Source organism: Panulirus ornatus, chromosome 13 (assembly GCF_036320965.1).
Source record: "Panulirus ornatus isolate Po-2019 chromosome 13, ASM3632096v1, whole genome shotgun sequence".
NCBI classification, from domain to species: Eukaryota; Metazoa; Arthropoda; class Malacostraca; order Decapoda; family Palinuridae; genus Panulirus; species Panulirus ornatus.
The window spans coordinates 50,839,935-50,859,763 of NC_092236.1; the positions used below are offsets into that span (position 1 = coordinate 50,839,935).

A 19,829-nucleotide genomic window follows, 5' to 3' on the forward strand; every position below is an offset into this window, starting at 1 on the left:
CTGAGTCCTTCACTGTAGCCACAAGTACACTGATGCCTTCACTGTTGCCACAACTACCCTGATGCCTTCACTGTAGCCACAACTACCCTGAGTCCTTCATTGTTGCCACAACAACCCTGAGTCCTTCACTGTTGCCACAACTACCCTGATGCCTTCACTGTTGCCACAACTGCTTTGAAGCTTGGGCGCTACTGGTGTAAGTCGATGGCAAATGGCTTTTGCCACTGTAACAACTGCTGTTGCAACAGCTGCTACTGTAACAATTGCTGCTGTAACAATCATCACTGTAACAAGTTACCATAGTAAATTTCACTGTAGATGATGATTGTTACTGTAACAACTGTCACTGTAACAACTGCTACTGTCACAAATGCTACTTATCAACTGTTACTGTAACATCTGTCACTGCAACAACTGTTACTGTATCAAGTGTCACTGCAACAAATGCTACTGTAAAAACCGTCACTGTAACAATTGCTACCATAGTCATTATCACTGTAACAACTGCTACCATAGTAACTGTGACTGTAACAGCTGTTACTATAGTAATTGTCACAGTAATAATATGATTTTTAATGTAACTGTTATGGCTGATGGGTCTTGTGTCATGTAGGGTCAACCCTAGATTCCTGACGTAACCAAGTGATTCGACCTTGACCTATCTATCGTCCATATTTGATTACCATCTTCCCTCTATTCATTCTAACTTCGCTTAGCACCTCTCATTCACCCCTCGTAAGTACACACGGTCAAAAAAGTATCTTCACGGATGAGTCCGATGAAATTCGAAATGATCAATACGACTCTCGTTGTCTCTGTAGGGTTTGAAATGTACGAATATGAGACGTATCTCTTAATCATTATGGTAGCACAAATTTATAGTTATTTCCATTGAAATAGGAGATTATTGTAAGTTTATTATGGCAAATGACATGATGTCTCGCTGTCAGTCGATATATTACAATAATATGAGAGCTGGCTATCAATGTGAGGCCAGACTAATGGACATTTTTGACCACACTTCGTCCGTGGTGTCATATTGTTTCGCGCAATAAGTGATAAGATACTTTTTTTCCGACTGTGTGTACATACTCAAAGACCTTAGTATTAAGAACGCTTTTACGATTCATGAAATTAATCGCTTCGAATTTGCTTCACTAGGGTATTCTATCTTGTGCCTATATTCCATAGTTTATTATATATATGTTGCACTGCAGGAGGGAATATGTGAGATTGTCATAGTGTTTACTGCTGTATCATGTCCTATGAGATTGTGGCTATGTGTGTGTGTGTGTGTGTGTGTGTGTGTGTGTGTGTGTGTGTGTGTGTGTGTGTTTGTGTGTCAGCGTAGATTATTGCTCATGTCCTGTATCGCAATGTGGGCAACACACGACTCAATTGTTTTCTTCATCTTTTCCTTGTAACGTTCCCCTCCCACGTCCCATCCCCCCCCATCCATATACCCCTTCACCTGGGTTCCTCTCCCACGTCCCATCTCCTCCCATCCATATACCCCTTCACCTGAGTTCCTCCTCCCATATCCCATCTCCTCCCATCCACATACCCCTTCACCTGAGTTCCTCCTCCCCTCCCTCCTTTTCTCCCTTCCCCCCCCATCTTCCCTCCTCCTCTTCCTCACACCCTCCTCAGCGCCTCAGACTGCAAGACCGCACCCTGCAGGTAGCGCAAGAGTTTTGGGACAGGAATGACCCGAGCCAGAGCCTCAAAATTCCTCTGGCGCGGGTGAGGGAGCGTCTCCTGGAGACCAAGGAGGCCGACAGCATCCCCAACGCCCTGGTGGTCCAGCTCCTGAAGAAGGCGGACAAGAACTCGGACGGGTTCCTCGATTTTGAGGAGTATATGCAGTTTGTGAGTCTATGCAGTTTGTGAGTCTTCCTTCCTCTGTTGTGGTCATGGGGTTAACATGGGGTGAGTGAGGGAGGGTTGATAGAATTATTTGCTATACAGACAAAAAAGGTTCAGCTCAATATTCAGAAGCTTATTCTTAAAAGAAGAGGGACTCGATCCACAATGCTTTCCTCCATATATATATATATATATATATATATATATATATATATATATATATATATATATATATATATGTATATGTATATAAGGCATTATTCGAATTTAAACGATGTGTTAACTCTCTTGATCTTCACTTCTTTGCCGAAAACCAACCTTCTTATATTATTTGAGCTTTATTGTTAGAATCTATGTTTGTCTACATATACACAGATAAAGCATTTACGGTGCTCGTGTGAGTGAATGGTGCATGGGTAAGGGGAAGGTGGAGGAGGCCAGCATAGCGTGAAAACAGTGGGCGCATTACGTCAACGCAGGAGGATGTAAGGTGGAATTGAATGAACCCAGGGAGACAGAGAGGATCTTCTTCTCGTCAGAGAGGGAGAAACAGCATTGATGAAACAGCACGAAATACATTAACATCACATATCCCAATACAGAGCATCAGGATTCGTTTAAGCACAAGACATCAAATTTGGTAACAAGTAAAAACATCACAATTAGGAGGCTAGTGACTTACCAATTGGATCTGCAAATGGACAGAGGACAAGTGAACTGCGAGTGAGACAGTGGAGGTTCAGAGACAAGCTTAAAGGGAGATCAGATACGAAGTGCATGAATGATAGGATACATATTGATGCTTTCGATTCTATATATGAAAGAGGACATGATACTGGCGCTTACAGTACATATACCATGCAAAGCACCAAAGGTTACGTAGCTGGTGCGAAACGAAGGCAGGGACAGACACTCCAGGTGGGTTTATACATTAACATAAATAGCTTGGTAGATGTGCTTACAGGATTCTCCCTCATCCTGCCCATAGAATGTGGCGTCGCCGTTAATAGTGTTGGCTCATTACAGGACCTGATAGATTATATACATATACATATACATATGCATATACATATACATATACAGAAATACAGTCATGGCACTAAACAAAGATACAGGCAAAGATATATGCAAGAAAGATCAGAGACTATAGAATGCGAGATTGATTGTACCTAGAAGGTGAGTATGGTGCTGATAGATACATGAAACGCTGACGTGAATGCCCCCAGCAAGCTGGAGGTACACCTCAGTCATGACAAATTGTAGATCCAGTACAAGGAGATCCTTAAGCACGTCTGCGTCAGTCAAAGCGAGTCCTCGAAGTGACAGGCCTCTGAGCCCTGAAATCAACGCGTTGAGAGTCGTTATGTTGGTGTATTCTTTGAATATTCTTGTCGCAGAGGAGTGAGGCTTGGTGTGTCTTGTGTCACTCGTGTAAGATGTGGGTGTTGTTGGATTTACTCGTTCAGACACAACGATAACTGGAGGGATCTCCATAGTACTGATGGAGTAACTTAAAGAGATGTGTAAGGTAGTCATCACCACCAAGCGTGTATTGATACATAGAGATAGACACATCATACTTTACATAGACGTAGATAAACACATAGATATGGAAATAACACTCATAGATGTCACATAAAGACATACATATGGACACATCACACATACATAGAAACACACATATACAGAGACACATCACACTTGAATACAGGGTCTCTATACAGTATACACCACCATTGCACCTCTGTCATCTACATCGAGCAGGGCTTCTAGACTGATGATCTACAGACGTGCAGACATACGCGTGGAAACATCACTCATACACACCCTCAAGTAGAGCGTCTCTCCCTCGAGGAGGCGCGGTTTCCTACTGACGCCGTTATCTTCCTGTTGTAAGATAACTCATGACGCCATACTATACTCCCGCATCAAGCAATACCTCAACTTAGGGACAGGCCATAAAACTCTGCTCTAACACAACTTATGACTACGAGATCACGACACCCGACTCGTTCTCTAGAAACCCTACCGCATCCCACCCCTTTCTCTACCAGTCCCTCAAGTGTGTTCCTCCCCCTTTCCCTTTTTTCCCCCCCCTTTTCTCTACCCATTCCTCCCACTTCGACTCCTCGTCCATCCTTCTTCAGGCGGACGCATCCGCCGAGTACTCAAGGTCACGGGAGGTGCTGAACAAGGCGGCCCTCAGCGTGGTGCCCCGTCAGGAGCGGACGGTCGAGAAGAGGACCTACCTGCAGGAGTACAAGTGTTGTCCACCAGCGCTCTTCATGATCACCGCCACACTCATCGAGGTGAGAGGGATATATATATAAGCGACCCGATCCCGTAGTACGCCTCGGTACAGGATTTGTTCTTTTCTCCTCTTCTTATCGAGAGAATGTCACCCTAATTCTCTACGAGACTCATGGGAAAGTCCTTCTCATGTTAGATAATCATATTCTACTTCTGTATTGCTCATTCCGTTTCCAGATCTGCCTCTCGCCCTAAAAGACCAGACCCTTGTCTTCTTTAGACTGCTAACTACCCAAACGTTTTTAATCTTGTCGTAAAGTCGTTCTTGTCTCTTTTTTTTTTTTGAAACTATTCCCTCTCCTTCTGTCCTGTCAAGTAAGTAGTAAACCATAGTTGGGGATGAGAAGGCCTGGGAAGTGAGTCAGTTGTTGTTCGCCGATGATACAGCTCTAGTGGCTGATTCGAGTGCGAAACTGCAGGAGTTGGTGACCGAGTTTGGGAAAAGTGTGTGAAAGGAGAAAGTTGAGAGTAAATGTGAATAAGAGCAAGGTTATTAGGTTCAGTAGGGTTGAGCGACAAGTAGATTGGGAGGCAAGTTTGAATGGAGAAAAACTGGAGGACGTGAAATGCTTTAGATATCTGGAAGTAGACTTAGCAGCGAATGGAACCATGGAAGCAGAAGTGAGTCATAGGGCTTGAGTGGAGGCGAGGGTTCTATGAGCGGTGAAGAATGTATGGAAAGAGAGAATTTATCTCGGAGAGCAAATATTGGTATGTTTGAAGGAATAGTGGTTCCAACAATATCATATGGTTGCGAGGCGTGGGCTATTGATAGGATTGTAAGGAGAAGGGTGGATGTGTTGAAATAAAATGCTGGAGAACAGTATATGGTGCGAGGTGGTTTGATCGAGTAAGTAATGAAAGGGTAAGAGAGATGTGTGGTAATGAAAAGAGTGTGGTTGAGAGAGCAGAAGAGAGTGTATTGAAATGGTTTGATCACATGGAGAGAATGAGTGGGGAAAGATTGACAAAGAGGATATATGTGTCAGAGGTGGAGGGAACGAGGAGAAGTGGGAGACCAAATTGGAGGTGGAAGGATGGAGTGAAAAAGATTCTGAGCGATCGGGGACTGAACATGCTCGAGGGTGAGAGGGATGCAAGGTATAGAGTGAATTGGAGCTATGTGGTATATCGGAGTCGACGTGCTGTTAATGGAATGAACCAGGGCATGTGAAGCGTCTGGGGTAAACCATGGAAAGGTCTGTGGGGCCTGGATGTGGAAAGGGAGCTGTGGCTACGATGCATTACACATAACAGCTAGAGACTTTGAGTGCAAACGAATGTGGTCTTTCTTTTTTTATGTCTATTGTCTCTGGCGCTACCTCGCTGAAGCAGTGGGAGGCAATGCTGTTTCCTCTGGACTAGAGAGAGGGTGTGTTGACCACGCTTATCATTCAACAGATCGCCGTGTTCATCTACTACGCCGTAGACATGAACAGACCAATGGGGGCCGCAGGACCCGCTCCCGTGTACTCCCCGCTCATCTACAACCCCTACAGGCGCTACGAGGCTTGGCGCTACCTCACCTACGCACTCATACACTCAGGGTAAGTCCTACGTGTCCCCCCTGGGACATGACCTCCAGTCGCTCAGTTTAAAGGATGGAAAGCCTAATGAGTTGTGATGCTGTTGTTCGTATAATGTGATGGCGAATAGTCTACAACAGGATGAAACTTCCTGGGGTTGTAATCGGTTCCCCCTACGTGTGTTATGGTTTCTTGCTCCTCCTCCTCCTGCTGCTGCTGCTGCCGTTGCTGTGGCTTGTAATCGTCCGTTAAAATGGTCAATGGTAGTGAGGATGTGGATGGTTGCGTGACATCACATGATGACTGCTTCGCCCTTTATCTATTATCTATTTCTTTAACCTCGATCATGCGATCGCTGATGGCTTAAAAAGGCCTCAAACGTCACACATAGATACTTCAACTCTAGCATGAATTAGAATTAGTGTTGTTGTAATTCAGGCTAAGAGAGTTTGTGAAATATTTCGGGCAATAGATGTTGCAGGGTTGTTGAGAGGAACAGCAAGTCCTTGTTGGTCTTTATGTGAAAAATGTATTTACCTTTCGCGTCGATATATCTACGACTGATATCAGTATATCAAGACAAATGTAAGTAGAATATATCCTTAATATATTCCAGGATTTTAAAGCTAACGAGAACTGAATGAGTAAGACAGAATCCGTCTCGTTCATGTCATATTCAAACCATAGAAATTCTTGTCAATTATCGGGTATAATTTGCCACCTCGACCCAGGCTATCACAATTCTTAATAATATCTCTTTTACTTTTGTAAATAAACACTCTGTTACACCCAGACAACTTGGAGAAAATCTAGGTCGAAAGTTTCTCCTCTTCTAGTAACACCTCATTCATTTTTCAACGGTGAGAATACGTCATACAATCAATGACTTCCAAGAATTCCAGGATTATAGAAGCCAACCCTGGAAAACCTGACGTTTTCTCTTAAGTAAAGTCGATAGAAAACGGTATTGCCAGCTGTGCTGAGAGGGGAAGCGCACCTAAATATGATAGTCATTGTAACTATGACCTGTTGGACTACACCATCGCTGCCATTTAGAACATTATGAAATGACTGATTGAGAGAGAGAGAGAAAGAGAGAGAGAGAGAGAGAGAGAGAGAGAGAGAGAGAGAGAGAGAGAGAGAGAGAGAGAGAGAGAGAGAGAGAGAGAGACCCCTCTCGTGTATATGGAGATGGGGACAATAGAAGCCTTCAGATCTCAGTTGGAGAATCAATGTAATGTGGGAAATGATAATGTGCGGAGGTCCACGTTGAACATGAACACCTTGAACATGAACACCTTGACCATGAACACCTTAAACGTGAATGCCTTGAACATGACCACCTTGAACATGAACACTTTGAACATGAAAACAACTTGAACATGAACGCCTGGCTTCATGAACACCTTGAACATGAACACCTTGAACATGAACACCTTGAACATGAACAACTTGTAACATGAACACCTTGTAATGTGAACACCTTGAACATGAACACTTTGAACATGAAAACAACTTGAACATGAACGCCTGGCTTCATGAACACCAGGAACATGAACACGTTGAACATGAGCACCTTGCAACATGAACACCTTGAACATGAACATTAACACCTTTACCATGAACACCTTAAACGTGAACACCCTGCAACATGAACACCTTGTAACATGAACACCTTAAAAGTGAACACCTTTACCATGAACACCTTGCAACATGAACACCTTGTAACATGAACACCTTGTAACATGAACACCTTGTAACATGAACACCTTGAACATGAACACCTTGAACATGAACACCTTGCAACATGAACACCTTGTAACATGAACACCTTGAACATGAACACCTTGTCACATGAACACCTTGCAACATGATCACCTTGGAACATGAACACCTTGCAACATGAACACCATGAACACGGCCTGAACGTTTCAATCGTGATCCGAGAGACTCTGGAAATTAAGAATGCTTCTAAATAACAACACAAACAATATACACATGTTCTAACAACACAAACAATATACACATGTTCTAACAACACAAACAATATACACATGTTCTAACAACACAAACAATATACACGTGTTCTAACAACACAAACAATATACACATGTTCTAACAACACAAACAATATACACATGTTCTAACAACACAAACAATATACACATGTTCTAACAACACAAACAATATACACATGTTCTAACAACACAAACAATATACACATGTTCTAACAACACAAACAATATACACATGTTCTAACAACACAAACAATATACACATGTTCTAACAACACAAACAATATACACATGTTCTAACAACACAAACAATATACACATGTTCTAACAACACAAACAATATACACATGTTCTAACAACACAAACAATATACACATGTTCTAACAACACAAACAATATACACATGTTCTAACAACACAAACAATATACACATGTTCTAACAACACAAACAATATACACATGTTCTAACAACACAAACAATATACACATGTTCTAACAACACAAACAATATACACATGTTCTAACAACACAAACAATATACACATGTTCTAACAACACAAACAATATACACATGTTCTAACAACACAAACAATATACACATGTTCTAACAACACAAACAATAGACACATGTTCTAACAACACAAACAATAGACACATGTTCTAACAACACAAACAATAGACACATGTTCTAACAACACAAACAATATACACATGTTCTAACAACACAAACAATATACACATGTTCTAACAACACAAACAATATACACATGTTCTAACAACACAAACAATATACACATGTTCTAACAACACAAACAATATACACATGTTCTAACAACACAAACAATATACACATGTTCTAACAACACAAACAATATACACATGTTCTAACAACACAAACAATATACACATGTTCTAACAACACAAACAATATACACATGTTCTAACAACACAAACAATATACACATGTTCTAACAACACAAACAATATACACATGTTCTAACAACACAAACAATAGACACATCGATCAAGTATTATTCGTAGACCATTATGGTTCCTCCTCCTCCTTCCTGGTTCCCAGGTACGTACACCTGGTGACGAACCTGGTGATGCAGCTGGTACTGGGGCTGTTGCTGGAGCTGGTGCACGGCTGGTGGCGTGTGGGCACCATCTACCTGGCTGGGGTCCTGGCTGGCTCCCTCTCCCAGTCCATCACAGCTCCTAGGACCTACCTGGCTGGTGCTTCCGGCGGGGTTTATTCCATAACCTACGCTCACGTAGGCAACCTCCTCCTGGTTAGTCACTCACTGCGTTATTGCCTCCTTCCTCCTCCTCCTGCTCTTCTTCTTCTTCCTCCTTCTCAGCCTCCTCTTCCTCTTCTTCTTCTTCTTCTTCTTCTTCTTCTTCTTCTTCTTCTTCTTCTTCTTCTTCTTCTTCTTCTTCTTCTTCCTCCTCTTCTTCTTTTTCTTCTTCTTCTTCTTCCTCTTCTTCTTCTTCTTCTTCTTCTTCTTCTTCTTCTTCTTCTTCTTCTTCTTCTTCTTCTTCTTCTTCTTCTTCCTCTTCTTCTTCCCCTCCTTCGTCGAAGTATATTCTATTCTCGCCAACATTTCGCATATCCTGAACACCTTATGAACATATGATTCACTTGTGTATCATTACCTTGCCATGAGGATGTATCTCTAAGTTTCTAACTTATTCATTGCAATGTTTCATATCTCTTTATTGAGTGATCAAGTTCTTTTGATTGATCCCTTTCGAATATTGGAATTGATCCGCTTCGTCTATCCTTTGAGAATGGGCCTCATTACTCACTATATCTTTGATTAATCACCTCTTGTGGTATACAAGTCCTTCTTTACAACTTTCTTCCTCAAAAAATATCTTGCTTGATTTCATGTTCTGTTCACTGATGGTTCTATCGTACACCTTCTCCCTCTCTCATTCCATTAACTCGCCTTCAACACCGTTAATCTCCATATCTTTGGTTATATCTACAACCTTCGTTTCTACCAGTAAACTCTTGATCTTGTATATTGTCTGAAGTCTTTATACCTTTCATCCAGTGGATTAGATATGTCTCCAGTTTTTCTGTCTCTATCAAAGCGTACTGCTCTACCTACAGCTTCTCTTGATAATCTTAATGTTCTTCTGGTTAATGTCCTCTGGTGTCTGTTCTACCACGTCAGGTGTTTTCCCTTTTGTTTCCCTCTATTGGTCATAGAGGTTGGTCTGTTTCCCTTCAATAGTCATAGAGTCTTTTACTGTTTCCTGTTGTTACTGCTGCTTACTGTTGGTGTTTGTGTTCGGTGGCAGGACATCTTGTTGATCATGTCCTAAAGAGATTTACAGTCGACTTTTCGTATACATTTCTCTGTTCCTCCTCATTTGTTACTCCATTAATTTTCTCTGGTTACGTTCCATTAAATCCTCTCTGCTGATCTGACCATGAGTTTATACCCTGTGGTTATATCTTTCAGTTTCTTAATTGTATTTCTCAAATCTGATGATATTTTTCATGAATTTTTATATGGTTTCATAGCTTCGCTGTTTCCTCCAGCTGTGTCCACTTCTGATTATATTTCTCATTCATTTCTCGTCATTTTCCCATCATTATCATGTCAGGTGATTCACCATCTTCTTTTCTCTCTGTCTCTAGTAAAATCCACGTAGCATCTTCTCGTTTGTCTTCTAATAAATTTAGTTACAGATGTGTAGTAATGGTGCTTTCTCTAGCCTTAAATCTGTTTCTGATAGTGTGTGTAGTGTCCGTGTGTGTGTGTGTGTGTGTGTGTGTGTGTGTGGGTGTGTGTGTGTGTCCGTGTGTGTGTGTGTGTGTGTGTGGGTGTGTGTGGGTGTGTGTGTGTTGTGTCATGGCACCCAGGCCTCCACACCTGACAGCGCCCCCTCACCTCCCACAGAACTGGTCAGAGATGAGCTTCCGATGGGTACAGCTGATCCTGTGTCTGTCACTGACGATTGGCGACATCAGCTTTGCGCTGTGGGACTCGTATGGCAGCCCCACGCCCTCCAATGTAAGTGGAAAGGCATTCGATCGTTTAGCAATTGTTTCAAATGTATTCGAAATTTCCTTATAAAGGATTCATCACTAGACACATGAGATCCTCTATACATGTATATGTATAGAGGATGTACCAGACACTAGTTTTATAGGCTGATCTCAAGGCAATAATCTCCTAATTCTCTTTGTAATTCTTTAGATAATTAGCCAGAAAGGCTATTGAGGTATTAAACCCTATGTTCTCTAGAAATAAATGAAGTTTTTTTCAAGTGTTTGTTCTCTTATGTTCTTGCTGCGTGGCCTGGGGGGAAAGCAGACTGGCCACATGGCCCACCTCGGCGGAGCCATAGCTGGGGCGCTGGTTGGCATCAACATCCTGCGAAACCTGAAGAAGAGGCAGTGGGAGAGGTACTGCTGGTGGGCGGCCCTGGTCATCTACCTAGCCCTGGTGTTGGTCGGGATCGTCCTGAATGCTACACTTCCCGTGCCGGAGTTCTTCCCTGACGATGACTACACCGACCTCGCCACACTCAGGGAACTGAGGTTGAAGAGCCAACCTTAGACCCTGCAGGAGTGGATGGTGGCGTTTACTTACTCCTGCAAGAGTGGATGGTGGCGTTTACTTACTCCTGCAGGAGTGGATGGTAGCGTTTACTTACTCCTGCAGGAGTGGATGGTGGCGTTTAGTGCCTGGGTCTTGGATACGTCCCTACAGCTCTGCTGTTCTTGCGCCACAAACGGTGGTCGTTGATAAAGATGTGCGCTACTGGCTAATTCCTCGTTGCTATAGGACACAAGGAGTGATCTTTTTCACCACACTGGACGTTGGTGGTGGAAGCCACCTAGGAGAGGGAGCCACCTCGAGAAGGAGAGCTGGAGGTAGTCAGGGGAGAGATGTGTATGTATCTATCTATGATCCTCGAAGTGAACGGGACCGGTGGCTGTGACATACAGTGAGAATGTAAGTCAAGAGAACAAAGATGATCTATGTGTACCCAATGTCCAGTGTGAGGGATGAAGGATTGGGAAGCTTGCGCTAATGAATGACATTCTTCACGCACTTGGGGTTAGGGAGGGAGGTGAGGGTCAAGTGGATGATGTATATAGTTTATTGGTGTTGTGGGAAATACTTTTTATACATGGTGAACGTGGAAATGATATGTGATGAATACCATGCACCGTGCATAACAAGGACTTTGATGTAATCTAACATACACTCAGAATAATTTCATGCATGTAGTGAATAAGATTTATACAAGAATTGTAATGATTTTCAGTCCTAAAAAGTGTTCATATGTAAGGACTGTAAATGTATATATGTGAGTGATTTAGATTAAGTAATGACAGAGTATTATTTAGAAAGGTAGGAGATATAATCAAATGCCCATTATAATATTTTGAAGAGATATTCTTTCACATCATTTGATATACACCACTGAGACTAATAAATAAACAATACGAATATTTAGATATGATTTTGTTGAGTGGAACTGTGGTGCATTGTGGTGCTGGACGCACACCACCACATATACAGGGGGAGGAGAAGGGGCATATGTTGCAAGTGGAAACCTTAGCACACCACCACAGATACAAGGGGAGGAGAAGGGGCATATGTTGCAAGTGGGAACCGTAGCACACCACCACAGATACAAGGGGAGGAGAAGGGGCATATGTTGCAAGTGGAAATCTTAGCACACCACCACATATACAATACAGGTGGAGAAGAAGGGGCATATGTTGCAAGTGAAGACCTTAGCACACAGCCACACATACATGGGGAGCTTGAGGTAGAGAACAATACAGCACAATCGCAAGTGGCCTGCCTCGCTCCTCTACCTTAATGTCTTATGCTCAAGTTAACAGCCAATTAAGCTTTTTATTAAATCCTATCCCTCGGGTTAAGGGAACCCAAACATTTAAAAAGTCAAATTCTAAAATATCTTCAACTCTAGTAAAAAAAAAAAGATAACCTAGAGTCAGAGTTAAAAGTACTCTGTGGGTTTTTTGTTAGATAAAAAAAAAGATAATTTTTTTTTTTCAGAACTTGATTCAGTCTTTTTAAGTGTCACATCTTTATTTAACTCCAGGTCAAATGGTGGCTTTCTTATTGAATCCCTCAGCTTTGTTTCTGGTCTTTCCTACGTGTCTTTTGAGCCTTAATGATTACATGAATATATTGAAATTTGAAAGGAATATCTATCTATTCAATGTATCTGGGAAGTACAGTGCATAATCTAATGATCACAATTTTGAAGAAGAATCAATTTGTCAAAATATTTAGGATTAGATAGCGTATCTAAAACCCCCTCTGGAAATAAGATGGTGTTTGGTTTCATCTTCGTTGAGAACGATCTTTGGTTCCACACTCCCTCCCCTGCTCTGGCCAACCATCTCTCGTAACCAGCTCTTCTCCACCTCCTCCTTCCTCCCACACCAGGTGCTACCCTCCCATCTCCTCCGTCACTATTAAGTGGTTCTGACGCGGTGCTGGTGAGTTGCTGAAAAGTCCGATGCTAAAAAAGGTGTGTTTGGGATATACCATTTGAGATATGCGTCCGTCTATGAATGTTTCTTCTCTTCTCCGTCACATTAGATTTGAAATACACATGTTTTGAGTTCATCGGATTATTTCTTTGAGCCTGGATCATCCATCTATTGTTTTCTATCTTTGGGGCTCTGCTTAAAGGGGTTTTCCAAGAGAGGTTGAATCTCAATAGTGACATCAGGTATGTTCATTGTGTTAAGTGGTCGAGTTTCTGATCCATCAGAAGAGATGGGGCCAGTTGGATGAATAATGAGAGTCATGTCTTGGTTGAAGGAGAAATAGTTTGAATGGCAATCTTGTGGTTCCTCTTGTCCTGATTTAGACACAGATCATTGTATATAGATTCAAATGGGACGACATGGGTAAATGACTCCTTCTAATTATGGCCGCCTCATTAGCGTTAGTTAGCGAGGTAGCGCAAGGAAACAGACGAAAGAATGGTCCAACCCACCCACATACACATGTATATACTTAAACGCCCACACACGCACATATGCATACCTATACATTTCGACGTATACATACATATACATACACAGACATACACATATATGTGCATGTACATATCCATACTTGCAGTCTTCATCCATTTCCATCGCCACCCCGCCACACATGAAAATGGCACCCCCTCCCCCCGCACACGCGCGAGGTAGCGCTAGGAAAAGACAACAAAGGCCACATTCGTTCACACTCAGTCTCTAGCTGTCATGTATAATGCACTAAAACCACAGCTCCCTTTCCACATCCAGGCCCCACAGAACTTTCCATGGTTTACCCCAGACGCTTCACATGCCCTGGTTCAATCCATTGACAGCATATCGACCCCGTTATACCACATCGTTCCAATTCACTCAATTCCTTGCACGCCTTTCACCCTCCTGCATGTTCAGGTCCCGATCCCTCAGAATCTTTTTCACTCCATCTTTCCACCTCCAATTTGGTCTCCCACTTCTCGTTCTCTTCAAATCTGACACATATCCTCTTTGTCAATCTTTCCTCACTCATTCTCTCCATGTGACCTAACCATTTCAATAAACCCTCTTCTGCTCTCTCAATCACACTCTTTTTATTACCGCACATCTCTCTCATCCTTTCATTACTTACTCGATCAAACCACCTCACACCACATATTGTCCTTAAACATTTCACTTCCAACACATCCACCCTCCTCCGCACAACCCTATCTATAACCCATGCCTGGCACCCATATAACATTGTTGGAACCACTATTCCTTCAAACATACCCAATTTTGCTCTCCGAGGTAACGTTCTCACCTTCCACACAGTCTTCAACGCTCCCAGAACCTTCGCTCCCTCCCAACCCTGTGACCCACTTCCGCTTCCACTGTTCCATCCGCTTCCAAATCCACTACCAGATATCTAAAACACTTCACTTCCTCCAGTTTTTCTCCATTCAAACTTACCTCCCAATTGAATTGTCCCTCAACCCCACTGTACCTAATAACCTTGCTCTTATTCACATTTACTCTCAATTTTCTTCTTTCACACACTTTACCAAACTCAATCACCAGCTTCTGCAGTTTCTCACCCGAATCAGCCACCAGTGGTGTATCATCAGCTAACAACAACTGACTCACTTTCCAAGCCCTCTCATCCACAACGGACTGCATACTTGCCCCTCTTTCCAAAACTCTTGCATTCATCTCCCTAACAACCCCATCCATAAACAAATTAAACATCCACGGAGACATCACGCACCCCTGCCGCAAACCTACATTCACTGAGAACCAATCACTTTCCTCTCTTCCTACTCGTACACATGCCTTACATCCTTGATAAAAACTTTTCACTGCTTCTAGCAACTTACCTCCCACACCATATACTCTTAATACCTTCCACAAAGTATATCTATCCACTCTGTTATAGGCTTTCTCCAGATCCATAAATGCTACATACAAATCCATTTGCTTTTCTAAGTATTTCTCACATACATTCTTCAAAGCAAACACCTGATCCACACATCCTCTACCACTTCTGAAACCACGCTGCTCTTCCCCAATCTGATGCTCTGTACATGCGTTTATCCTCTCTATCAATACCCTCCCATACAATTTCCCAGGAATACTCAGCAAACGTATACCTCTGTAATTTGAGCACTCACTCTTATCCCCTTTGCCTTTGTACAATGGCACTATGCAAGCATTCCGCCAATCCTGAGGCACCTCAGTATGAACCATACATACATTGAATATCCTCACCAACCAGTCAAAAACAGTCACCCCCTTTTTTAATAGATTCTACTGCAATACCATCCAAATCTGCTGCCTTGCCGGCTTTCATCTTCCGCAAAGCTTTCACTCCGTCCTCTCTGTTTACCAAACCACTCTCCCTGACCCTCTCACTTCGCACACCACCCTGACCAAAACACCCTATATCTACCACATCAAACACATTTAACAAACCTTCAAAATACTTACTCCATCTCCTCACTTCATCACTACTTGTTATTACCTCCCCATATATATATATATATATATATATATATATATATATATATATATATATATATATATATATATATATATACCCTAGCCTAAGCCAGATGGGTTGACTGTGAACAAACCGCCACAACCAGGATTCGAACCTATGCACTCGACTCTAGGCGGCTCGTTAATAAGCTACGGTCATAACGCTAACCGCTACATGGAGCGAAGACTGTAATCATGTGCTACGGTCACAACGCTAACCGCTACATGGAGCGAACACTGTTATAAGAACACATAATGCATTCGAACGGCTACCATTTCTGTTGGCGTTGGGTACAGCAAGCAGTAAGGTATGATGATCATACCCTGTGGCCGACTGGTTAAGCGTACCCACCTCCAATATTAATGGCTAAGGTTCGAATCCTTTCTGTGAGAAAGGATCGTGTAGTATATGTATATATATATTATCGATAATTTCTTGAACTGAAGTTTACAAAATATTTATTCATATTCCTGAACCATATAAAACTGCTTGGGTAACGCATGCGCGCCTCCTTCATACACCTACGCATGTGCAGGCCAATGACCAATAGAAAACAATTGTAGTACCTCTGAACTAAGCCACTCATGACGTAGCAGTGTATGAGGCTAGATTAAGCAAACTTAAATTACAAAATTCATGAGACAGATTGTGAGGTTGAAGGGTGATCGGATCCACGCTGGGAGTGTTAACTACCAGTTCGTAGTTCACTCGGTCGTTGCATTGTAGAGGGTGTGTGTGAGGTCGCAGCTGCTGCTCCTCCCTCCCTCACTCCTTCCCTTCTTCCCTTGTGCAACACATCGTCAGGCCAGTTACGATCGTAACCTAGGACGGGAAAGGTCAGTGCTTCGTGGACCGCGTGCGCGCGTTAAAGTGTATGTGACCCTGGAGTGTAATATGACCTCATCATTTCACAATGGTGTCTCGTTATGTACTATGTGCTCGTGTTGTGTTCACCCCGTAACCCTCTTGTGTTCGCTTGACATTCTCCAGAAATGATAGACAAAGAAATAGATATGTATATCCCTGGACATATTTTTCTTTTTTTTTAACATTGATAGTTGAAAATAAGTTGGATAAAGACGCGAAGTGACTGTGACAACAGGGTTGTGACAGATACTAGGGGCCAAGAGACCTTCGTTGGAGTGAGTTCGATTTCTGCGACGTGAGGTAAGCTGGTTCTTCACTTTTCGTACGTAATGGATAGTAAACTATGATGGTAATATGTTGGGTGTATGGGTCAAGGAGAAATTACGCGGACGGGTGGCGTGTGTGTGTGTGTGCGCGTACAGGGGAGAGAGAGAGAGGTTTGAGAGGAGACTCTTGTGCCTTGAGCACCTTCTCTCCTGAAATGAGTCTCCTGCAGCGCTCAGGAAGCTGGCCACGTCCACTGGTCGGTCGGGAACACAGGTGATGTGTGTGTGTGTGTGTGTGTGTGTGTGTGTGTGTGTGTGTGCAGAGGATATTATTTTACCAGTGAATTTTGGGTATTTTAAGTCTTGGGATCAGTAGTTTAGACAATTCTAAGACCCTTTTCTCTTATTCCATTTCCCCGGCAAGTGATAATTTCCCTTGGGAAATTACGACACTTTAGCTGGAAAATCATTGTATTTGTTTCTAAGTCCATTGTTTACGTGTCTAGCGGCCGACAGAGCTCCAGTGTGTTCGTATGTTGGTGGCTAAGCTGACCTTTCTATCCTTCGCTAATCACTTTTTTCAGTGGTTTGCCTCCATCCAAAACCCCCTGGTTCCCACTGGAGGTCCCCCATTTCCACTATATCAAGTGGGGTTGAGTGTCGCCGTAAAAGGTTGTGCTATGCGGTAGATATGGAGGTCAGAATCGTGTAACACACATGAAAAAAAGAATTGGAACAAATTATAATTTCGAAAGAAATTGTGGTCAGAAATGGTAATTCTACTGTGTGGGGATTGCAGGGGCAGTTGAGTTGTAAGTACTTAGGTGTCTTGTTTGTGGTAGTTGTATCGTGGGCATGGAGGGTTGTTGGGATGAGCTGAAATGGTGTTTGTAATGTTGTGGTGATGGGTGATGTCCAGAGCGAGAGAGAGTTAGGTCAGCACAGATGTATTTTGTCAGTATTGTATTTGTTCGGGGATAGGGGGATGGGGATGTGTGGGTCGAGGTTACTGAGGCAAGGGATAGGCTTTTTTTCTGCTTTGAGGGTTGGTGGTTAGTTATTGAGTGGTTTAGGTGGTTAGGGAGGTGTGTGGTGTTGCATATAGAACTGAGTGCCGAGCATATTAAGGTGGGGCTGTGTTTAGGTGGGATCTTGACTTCATTGTGAAGGTATGGAGTGTTTCTGGTTGCTAATGGTTGTCGTAAGTGCGTTATTTTGTGTGTGATTTCAGGCTTTGTTATATTTGCTATTGAGAGGCTGGAAGACCAGAAAGGTGAGGCGTAATTTAGAGTGGAGCGGATGAATTGTTTGTCTAGAATGTTGAGGGATTCTGCTTTCTTTTCAAATGTGGCACCAGTTAGTGTTGATTAGAGATGGCCACAACTTATCTGAATGATCTAAGATTACAAGATAATAAGTAGAATACACTTACACAATTCTACAAAACATCCAAGTCGTACAAAGTAGCTGTCTATATGTCCTCTTGAGTTTGGAAAGGTGACAAACTCTCCATCGTATCTTCCGTGAACACTGACTCATTTTCTTGGTCGTTAGTTTGAAAGTGAGACTCGTCAACATGTCTCAACAAACCTTTATAAGAAAGGTCGAACCCGCTTACATCCATTCTGTACATGTGTAATGCACCGAAACCACAGCTCCCTATTTACATCCAGGCTACACACACACACACACACACACACACACACACACACACACACACACACACACACACACACAAACACATAATTTTCCAGGGGTTACTACTGACCGAGGCTGCGCTGCAGTCGTAGCAGGGAAAGCACAGACTCCATTAAAACAAGAAGGGAATCACTGAGGTAAGGTAGAGTATACATGATCCCCGCCACACCCTCGTTCGCTGCGTCCGTCCGGCCCATCAGGAGACAACTGTGCTCAGAATAATCCAGTCTTACCGAAGGAGACTTTTGACTCACACCAAAACCCTGTGACAGTGTAGGACAAACACCGATCGGAGGTGGAGGACTTAATGGGGTAATTTGGAATTAGATTTGATAACAGATATAAGGATGAATTGATTATTATCATTATTATATGAATGAGAGATAAGAGGTTGACCAGCACACGGCAGATGGTCTCAGGGGTTGGCAACGTGGATCAGACTCGATCTCAGACCTCAGTCATCCGATCGAGTCGTCAGACTGGTGGTGGTGTGGGTGGTGTGGGGTTGTTTATCTGGTGTTTGTAAGTTGTCGTATTTGTTCCCGTTGGAGGAGTGATTTCATGTGCGTTTCATGAGGTGCAGTATAGCCCCACTCTCTTGGCCCTCTGGGCATCCAAAATATCAAGAACTTCATCTTCTTTCTCTATAAACACCGGTATCCCACAAGGTTCTGTTCTGTCCCCTATACTTTCTTTCCCTCTTTTTTCCAACGATTTTCTCTCTTATACAAATGGCCAAATGTACTCATACGCTGGTAACGTAACACTGCATTCATCCACATCCTTCAATTCTGCTCCTTCTCTCACTCGATCTGCATCTCGTTTTGACACAGCTTCCTCAATAAACTCAGACCTGGACAGGATATCGCAGTGGGTTAGACGAAATCTAGTTAACTTAAATGCCTCCAAAGACCCACTTTCCACCCAGCTCTCTCTCGAAGACTTCCTCATATCTCTCGTCTCTCCTTTGACGGTTCTGTAAGTCCACCTTTGGACTCAGTGAACATACTTGGCATTACTGGAACATCCGCTCTTCCTTGGATGCCTCGCATTACGGGAATGGCTAAGTCTACCTCTAAGAAACTGGGTGTCTTATTTAGATTATTCATTTCCTCAATATTTTTATAGATACTTTCCCTTGTCTTTTTCCCTTTCATGAGTCTCTCTATATTTCCATTACAACCCGGGCCTTGATGTCAACCCTTGTCCGTGACTGGAGCCTCCAACGTA

At 42.8% G+C, this 19,829-nt stretch overlaps 2 protein-coding genes across 2 annotated transcripts in view; both read left to right on the forward strand.

The window, feature by feature from the left end:
• The first annotated feature begins 119 nt into the window (after positions 1 to 119).
• On the forward strand, positions 120 to 12,201 carry LOC139752863 (rhomboid-related protein 1-like). Its single transcript, XM_071668860.1, has 6 exons — positions 120 to 1,869; positions 4,014 to 4,175; positions 5,578 to 5,723; positions 8,796 to 9,009; positions 10,633 to 10,746; positions 11,050 to 12,201. The coding sequence occupies exons 1-6, from the start codon at positions 1,861 to 1,863 to the stop codon at positions 11,293 to 11,295; spliced, it is 891 nt and encodes a 296-aa protein (XP_071524961.1). The 5' UTR covers positions 120 to 1,860; the 3' UTR covers positions 11,296 to 12,201.
• Positions 12,202 to 16,351: 4,150 nt separating this feature from the next.
• The window catches only part of LOC139752869 (glucoside xylosyltransferase 2-like), a 172,682-nt gene continuing 169,204 nt past the window's right edge, over positions 16,352 to 19,829 (forward strand). The window contains exon 1 of the mRNA XM_071668865.1: positions 16,352 to 16,935. The gene's annotated coding sequence lies outside the window, so the exon portion shown is untranslated. The remainder of the gene's footprint in view (positions 16,936 to 19,829) is intronic.